An 8,320-nucleotide genomic window follows, 5' to 3' on the forward strand; every position below is an offset into this window, starting at 1 on the left:
TACAATATAATAATATACATTATACACTACATGGCCAAAAGTATGCAGACGCCTGAGTTGTGAACAACATAACATTTTCCCCAGTACATATTCAAACCCTTTTTCCTAACGCTCCATCATCAGCAAAAAGAAAAAGATGGTATAATTGTTGTAAACACAAAGTGTACCTTGATTATAAACGACAGTGTCTAATAACACATCCTTTTAATCCTATAATACTGTGATAATGTATTTCCTGTTTTAACTTTCCTATCAAGTCCTCAGATATCCATCATAACTATTTTTCGGTTTGTTAATCTTTCTGTCCAATTATCATGACACAACATTCCCAGATTCTATACATTTTTAGTTGTTGTTGTTGTTGTTGTTTGTTGTTCAAATTAATGTTTATATGTTGGTTTGTGGTTTGTTATCTACTCACTTCGTTGAACAATTTCATCCAATATGCTTATGTTTACTACTCATGTGATTGTATAACCCTAACTTGATCCATTAAAAATATAATAATAAAGAAAGCAAGAAAGAAAGAACGTTTGCTTTAACGACACCTACTGAGCTGACTTACGGCAGCTGGTCCGTTTTACGACAGCTGCTCATTTCCGGCACCTATGGCCGCGTGGGTTCTCCAGCAGCGTGTAAACTGAACGCAGTGCCGCAAGTCCAGAAGAAGAAGAAGTTTATTTATTAGGTTTGCATTATAAGATTTTCTCGAATTAATCTTGTTTATTTCTGCTTTCGATCGATTGTGTTAAGGTTTTAGGAATATGTCAATAGAAGTGAAATAGTTGTAAAATGCTAGCAGGCTAACTGACCAGTATGAGAGCATGAGCTTGCCTGGTGATGTTGTTATGAAGCCTTTTCTTTTTTATATGTATTTATTCAGCTCGTTTGATTATTATCTGATTATGTCTGGCTTCATTTTGTCTGTGTTGTTACTGATTATCTACATGTAGTTGTCTCTGGTGGACCTGCTCAGGTGTATTACACCAAACAGGACAACATCTGGGCACTAAACCCCTTCATTTTCTCTTTCTCCATGTGTCTGTTGGTCAGATCTGTTGCTTGAAGATGTCTTTCCGTGGAGGAGGAGGGAGAGGAGGCCGAGGAGGAGGAGGAGGATTTGGTAGAGGAGGAGGAGGAGGATTTGGTAGAGGAGGAGGAAGGGGAGGATTTGGAGGAAGAGGAGGATTTGGAGGAAGAGGAGGAGGCAGAGGAGGATTTAACAGACAGCAGGATTTCGGTCCTCCAGAACATGTTGTCGGTATGGAGGTTGTTTCATTTTGCGGATTTCCTGTCCAGGTTATTAAATTTTTATTTCTAGCTTGCCATCGGACACGTAGGTTTAACATCATGGGAGAGAAAGAATCCTAATCCTTCCATTAAAAAAAAAGTAAAGCTTTTTTTTTGTGTGTGTATGCTTTAATGATGCAACAATAACGCACACTACTCGCTCTGTAGAACAAATTTTGCTAGTTGGATAACTTGTAAAGGTTGTGTGTTGTGATGTAGGTGTATAAATGTGTGTGTGTGTGTAGCACTGGGAGAGTTCGTGCACCCGTGTGAAGACGACATTGTGTGTAAGTGTGTGACGGAGGAAAACAAGGTGCCCTACTTCAACGCGCCCGTGTACCTGGAGAACAAGGAGCAGATCGGCAAAGTGGACGAGATCTTCGGCCAGCTCCGAGACTTCGTATCCTTTACTTTTCAACTTCTCATTCGCTTTCATCTGCTCCTGAGCTTCTTAAGGTTCCTGAAAAAGGTTCCTGTAGTGTTGTGATGTTTCTCTGAATGTTTCTCATGATGTTGTCCTTAATGATTGCTGCAGTATTTTTCAGTCAAACTGTCAGAAAACATGAAGGCATCATCATTCAAGAAATTACAGAAGGTGCGTGTTCAGGGTTTCTGAAATGTGACGAGTGGATTTATTACACCGTGTCTCGTATTATAGAAGTATTTCTGTAAATGCTGAACCAGAAACAATCTGTTTCTACTATTCTTTTCATTTGGAAATCCAGAGGAAGGACAACAGATTAATTTCTAGCACAATGCAATATACAATAATTTTCATCTCCCTGTTTTTATGTTCATTTTTAATTTTCATACAATAAATCTTAAACACCAGAAATAACTTTAATTTCTAAATACAAGCGTTTACCATGAACCTGAGTTCACAATGATTTGATAATGACTTTCTACCAAACAGTCCATTTTAACATGACCTTTAATTGAACTTGATGATTTTGTACCAAATAAGAATTATTTTTAAAAGCGGCATGAATACATAAATGATTAGAGCTCTTTATACAGAAGTAGAATAAAGTAATATTTCGGATTTCTATTTTGGATTTGAAATCGAGCATACATTTCCCTGAATATTCATTTAATCAATTAAAATGTTCAAAAATGAACACACTTGAATCATATATGTGCTGAAGAAGACATATTTTGGGGAATGAATTAGGATTATGTACATTCAGCTCCAGGATTATTGGCACCCTTCATAAAAATGGGGGGAAAAAAGGGAATGTTTCAGGATTGTTATGAGAGATAATTAACGTGGGAGTTTTTGAATGTAAACCCTTTCCTACCCAATTTTAGCAGGGGTGCCAATAATTTTGAAGCAGATTAGCTATATCAAAAAAAAAAAATAATAATGATTCACTTCCTTTTGTACTTTAGTCCATTATATACTATAATATTGTCGCTTTTCTTCTTCACATTCACATTTGCACGTTCTGTAGCCGATGTTTCGGTGTTTTGCTTTAATTTTACGTGAGGTTTAAATTCCCGCTTCACTTCATCTTCATGTTCTTGCGTTTCTCAGTTCTACATCGACCCGGCGAAGCTGTTGCCCCTCCAGAGGTTCCTCCCGAGACCACCGGGTGAGAAAGGACCTCCTCGAGGAGGCAGAGGAGGGGGCAGAGGGGGAGGACGAGGAGGTATGAACACACACACACACACACACACACAGAGATCCTGGTAATTTAGAAATATGGAGAACTGTGACATGATGCAGGAGTGTGTGAATGGATGATGACCTTTGTGTGTGTGTGTGTGTGTGTGTGTGTGTGTGTGTGTGTGTGTGTGTGTGTGTGTGTAGGTGGGTTCCGAGGGGGCCGAGGTGGTGGTGGTGGTCGCGGTGGTGGATTCGGAGGAGGTAGAGGAGGAGGGTTCAGAGGAGGAAGAGGAGGAGGAGGAGGCCGTGGATTTAGAGGTGAGTGATGCTCAGCTGATAACGCTGGGTCATGTGACCATCTAACATCAATATCCTGATAAATTACGTAATAATTTGCTTTTCTGATATGTTGCAGATATTGTGATTTATTTGTTTTATAAAAATTTAATTATAAACCACCAGGAAGCATCGGATGAGTTTGTACTTAATCTTGAAAATTGTATTTTCAATTTAAAAAAAAAAAAAGAATTATTTTATCCTTTGCAGAGTTAAATATTTATTTCTTAATTTTTTTAGAAATAAAAATGCAAATTATTGATTTATTTATTTATTATGTACTGATTTATTAAAGAAAATACAATCAAACATTTTTTTTCTTTTTAAATGCCACTCTGCTGTATTCCTGTCTTTCCTCCTACCGTGTATCGTTACTGTGTAAATGTCTTCATGTATCGTGATTATGATATTTTGATCGCATCGCCCAGCCGTAACACACCCGAGACAGATCATGTGAATAAATGCTAAAGTAAGGACATTTAACATCATAAGGACGTATGATAAAATTATAAATATAATTATTTTTTTAAAGTATAATTGTTTATTGAAGTTCCACATGATATTATTTCACAGATTATACGCCTTTCACATGTTCTATAAATATTAAGTTATGCGTGATTTTATATAGAGGTTTCACATTGTGTATAAATATTTGTCTAGTAACATCTACACTAACAAAATTTATTTTTTAAATTATTTTTAATTAGTATTAAAATATGTATCTTACATAAATATTAACTCTTCCTTGCTTTTTTTCTGACTGAAATATGATATTATTACCTAGCCTAGCCTAGCCTGGTCTCTAGCTTAGCTTAACCTAGCCTAGCTTGGTCTCTAGCTTAGCTTAGCTTGCCCTAGCCTGGCCTCTAGCTTAGCTTGCCCTAGCCTGGTCTCTAGCTTAGCTTGCCCTAGCCTGGTCTCTAGCTTAGCTTGTCCTAGCCTGGTCTCTAGCTTAGCTTGCCCTAGCCTGGTCTCTAGCTTAGCTTGTTCTAGCCTGGTCTCTAGCTTAGCTTGCCCTAGCCTGGTCTCTAGCTTAGCTTGTTCTAGCCTGGTCTCTAGCTTAGCTTGTCCTAGCCTGGTCTCTAGCTTTGCTTGCCCTAGCCTGGTCTCTAGCTTAGCCTAGCTTGTCCTAGCCTGGTCTCTAGCCTAGCTTGTCCTAGCCTGGTCTCTAGCCTAGCTTGTCCTAGCCTGGTCTCTAGCCTAGCTTGCCCTAGCCTGGTCTCTAGATTAGTTTAGCTTGTCCTAGCCTGGTCTCTAGATTAGCTTGTCCTAGCCTGGTCTCTAGATTAGTTTAGCTTGTCCTAGCCTGGTCTCTAGATTAGCTTGTCCTAGCCTGGTCTCTAGATTAGTTTAGCTTGTCCTAGCCTGGTCTCTAGATTAGTTTAGCTTGTCCTAGCCTGGTCTCTGGATTAGAGGCATTATCATCAGCAGTGCAGATTGAGTTTGTTGTCACTTTGCTGTGATCAAAAACCTTTTTTTTTTTTTTTTTAATGCATGTTTTAAAACCGTCGCTTCACTTAGGGTTACATATTAAAGATGCTGGTGGTTGAGGGGGACCCTAACCCTAACCCAAGGTGAAAGTAGAATCTTTAACATAAATCAACACGTAAACACGTCTCTGGATTTATTTTTTTTCCTTCTCTAGGTGGAAGATGATGGAGAACCGTGCGCTCACTTTACTCCTGCCTCAGAGGAAACCCTCACACCGAGACGCCACAAACGGACGATCGGTTTCCTCGCTCTTCCGCTCACCGCCTCTTCTATCCGGCGCAACCTCGATTTTTTTATTATTTCAGTTTTAATGTGTATATTTTCAGGGGTGCGATTGATGCTAAATGTCCAGAACGGTGCTTGAATATCGCGTTGGACTCAGTATGTTAGGAAGCAGTGACTATAATCATCACACCTTTTATACGTAACGTGAAAACATTCATACTTTTGTTACTGCAGAGATATGAATGGATCTGAATTGTACAATAGCAGCGCTAGCATGCTAGCGCTAAATAAAACCTATCGTGTTTGTACATGTTTTCTTTTTCATTCTCATTTTTTCATAACTTTAATGTTTTTTTTTTGTGGATTCTAGCAGTCAATACGCTATAATGATGACTGTATAATTATAGATTTTCACAGATTTTGTTAGCAAGCTAGAAAACGAGCTAACCTGACAGAATTTCTCACAGAAGTTTTAAGCGATAGTAATCAATGTTCATAATTTTTAGTCAGAATGTTAGGTAGCTAGCTCACATTAACTAAAATGACAGGATTTTTGAGAGGATTGTTAATTTATATTCATGAATGATATCTCCATTTCTGAGTCATATTAATAAATGTTTGTAATCTTCACTGATAACGTTAGCCACCTAGCTGACAAAATAACTTGACAGGATTTCTGAGAGGATTTCTTTTTATCATAATAAATGTTCATAATCTTTACTTTTTTCTGATATTAGCCAGTTAAATATATTCATAAATTATATTCGTCAGTGCTAAAGCTTTCTATTTAGCTAACATGAGCTACGCTAACAGGAACTGTGAGAGGATTTTGACTCATTAATAAATGTTTATAACTTTATTGATAGCTTTAGCCAGCTAGCTCACATGTACTAACTTGGCAGGATGCCTGAAGATTTTTCATTTATTTAATGATATTCAGTGCTATTTTTTGCCAATGCTAAAGCTAGCCAACTAGATAACATCAGCTGACAGGATTTTGTCGTATCAATAAACGTTTAATAAACATTAATAATCTTTTTTGCTAGCTAAAATGAGCTAACCTGACAGAGTTTCTAATTCATGTTCATAAACAATGCTAAAGCTAGCCAACTAGCCTACATGAGCTGACAGGATTTCTGAACGCATTAAAAGCCGTATTCATCAGTCATGTTTAATCTTTGCTGCTAATGCTAGCTTGAATTTTTTTAAGGATGTGAATACAAATCTGTAGTCCAGCAATAGAAACTTCTAGTATGCTCTAAAGCGACATGTTTGTTCATTTCTATGTAAGGTTAATCATAAGGTGTCCACTTGTTAGCGTTTTTACGATAGGTACGATAGATACGGGAAGACATCCAGCTGTTAATTTGGAAATCCAATAGAGATGCTAGTGTAAATTAGCATCATATATTAAATAAGTGATCAGGTAAAATGAAGTGAATTAGAATGTTTAGCTTTGAATATTGCTATGCTAAAGTTGTATCTTTTATAACTTTTGTAGCTCTACAATTTTGTCGACACTTTAACAAAGCTTTAAATATCCTGATACAAATCGTATCGAGTATCGCAATACGATATTTTTGACACATCGCCCCACCCCTGGTCTCATGGTACGCACTCTGTCAGTCTTCCTGTGGTTGCAGAAACATGATAAACAGCCAGGATCAATTTCACAAGCTCTCGGGTCATCGCATGTGTAACCGCCAGTCAGTGTGAGCTCTGCAAAAATCAGTATTTCTAATCAAATGGTCTAGCTTCGAGAGGAATGGCTAATATCCAACAGAGTGTTAGCCAATGAGACCTCTGAACTCAAAACTCCAATAAAAATCCTCCACCAAATGAAAATTCCTTCTCTATGGATTGCTCAGTGTTGAGAAATAATTAACTTTGATCTCAGATCATTCATTTACAGACAAGAAAGAATTTACAGACGAGGGTCGTTCCCGAGATTCTACAGAGTGGAAGATGACAACAACGAGAAGAGTTATGAGTTTGTAACTCTCACGTCACCTTTCACCCAGATCTGTGAGACCGATTGACCTGGTGCGCTTTGGGAAAAGCTGAACACATGCTGCTCTGAGAGGCTCGACATGCTGTGTGTGCATTTTAAAGATACGCTGTGTGTAGTTATTTTCTCTTTCTTCTGTTTCTGTTACTATATGGAGCAACTGTTGCGAAGAAATTTCTCACCGGGATGAATAAATTCTTATCTTACTTTATGAATATTGCCATGTTAGATTAGCCTTTATTGTCTCCCTGAGGAGAAATTTGTCTTGGGAAATCGAGAGAACACAGTCGATGTTACAGTACACATATACAATCAAACTACATTGACGTGCAATTTCACCCAGATCTGTATAAACAGCAAAACATACACACCATACAGTAACTAAACATACACATAACATACGCAAGTGCTACACATCATCATATGCTTCTGCTGCTTCTTCTTCTGCTTCTTCTTCTGCTTCATATATCGTCTCAGCGAGAGTTTTTCCTTATCACCGTCGCCTCTGGCTTGCTCATTAGAGATAAATTCACATATTTACAATTTATTTTGAATGTGTTTATTTCTGTAAAGCTGCTTTGTGGCAATGTCTGTTGTTAAAAGCGCTATACAAATAAAATTTAATTGAATCAGTTATTGCACAAATGGTCTACACTTAAATATTCACACAAATACCCTAAACAAAGACATTTCACTTCCCTCCAACAAACACACACACACTTCATCTCTTACTGTTCAGTAATTTGATTACTGAAAGGAACTAAGGAAAATTTCTACCTATTCAACTTACAGTTCGGAAATCTCTACCTTCTGCCTGAAGGCATCAACTCATATTGTTTGTGAAGGATGTGGTTTGGGTCACAAATGATTTTCAGGCTCTGCTTCCTCACAGACTCCTCAAATATCTCCTGAAGAGAAGATGAGGGCAGCAGATGTCATTATATCTAGGATAGATAGGTTATTAATTTTCTATAACAGCAGCTCGGACAGTAGTTCAGCTGCAAATCACTGGTTAATATGTTATCGTTTCTATAGTAACAGCTTAAACAGGAACTTGTATGGAGGACGTTCCACATAAACAGCTAAAAAAATCACTGATATGGTGAAGTTTTCTGTAAAGTCATGTTTATTTAGCACTTAAGGAAGGAGTCTCCAGTGTCAGTGCTTTGTAACAGTCAGAGGTAACGCTGTAACTTTTACGTTTTCTGACATCTTCAGGACAGTAGAGTTTACGCTTTGTGTTCGAGCTTCTATAATGTAAGTGATAACAGGAACTAACTTGTTTAATGGATTGTTCCACAAACTTATATGTAACTATAAACAGACAAAAAGTACAACGTGTCAATCTTTAATAACTATAAAAT

The 8,320-nt window shown here is 37.5% G+C and overlaps 1 protein-coding gene across 1 annotated transcript; it reads left to right on the forward strand.

The window, feature by feature from the left end:
• The first annotated feature begins 551 nt into the window (after positions 1-551).
• gar1 (GAR1 homolog, ribonucleoprotein) lies at positions 552-5,256 on the forward strand. Its single transcript, XM_026947441.3, has 7 exons — positions 552-688; positions 1,054-1,261; positions 1,536-1,690; positions 1,826-1,885; positions 2,825-2,939; positions 3,101-3,214; positions 4,878-5,256. The coding sequence occupies exons 2-7, from the start codon at positions 1,069-1,071 to the stop codon at positions 4,886-4,888; spliced, it is 648 nt and encodes a 215-aa protein (XP_026803242.3). The 5' UTR covers positions 552-688; positions 1,054-1,068; the 3' UTR covers positions 4,889-5,256.
• Positions 5,257-8,320: the final 3,064 nt, after the last annotated feature.

This window comes from Pangasianodon hypophthalmus, chromosome 7 (genome assembly GCF_027358585.1).
Source record: "Pangasianodon hypophthalmus isolate fPanHyp1 chromosome 7, fPanHyp1.pri, whole genome shotgun sequence".
NCBI lineage: Eukaryota > Metazoa > Chordata > Actinopteri > Siluriformes > Pangasiidae > Pangasianodon > Pangasianodon hypophthalmus.

What these genes read in the sequence shown, in the direction of transcription:
- gar1 (XM_026947441.3), top strand. Translation starts at nt 1,069, where the DNA reads ATGTCTTTCCGTGGAGGAGGAGGGAGAGGAGGCCGAGGAGGAGGAGGA. An exon ending in TCCTCCAGAACATGTTGTCG is followed by an intron (nt 1,262 to 1,535) that starts GTATGGAGGTTG and finishes GTGTGTGTGTAG; the next exon opens with CACTGGGAGAGTTCGTGCAC. An exon ending in CAGAGGGGGAGGACGAGGAG is followed by an intron (nt 2,940 to 3,100) that starts GTATGAACACAC and finishes GTGTGTGTGTAG; the next exon opens with GTGGGTTCCGAGGGGGCCGA.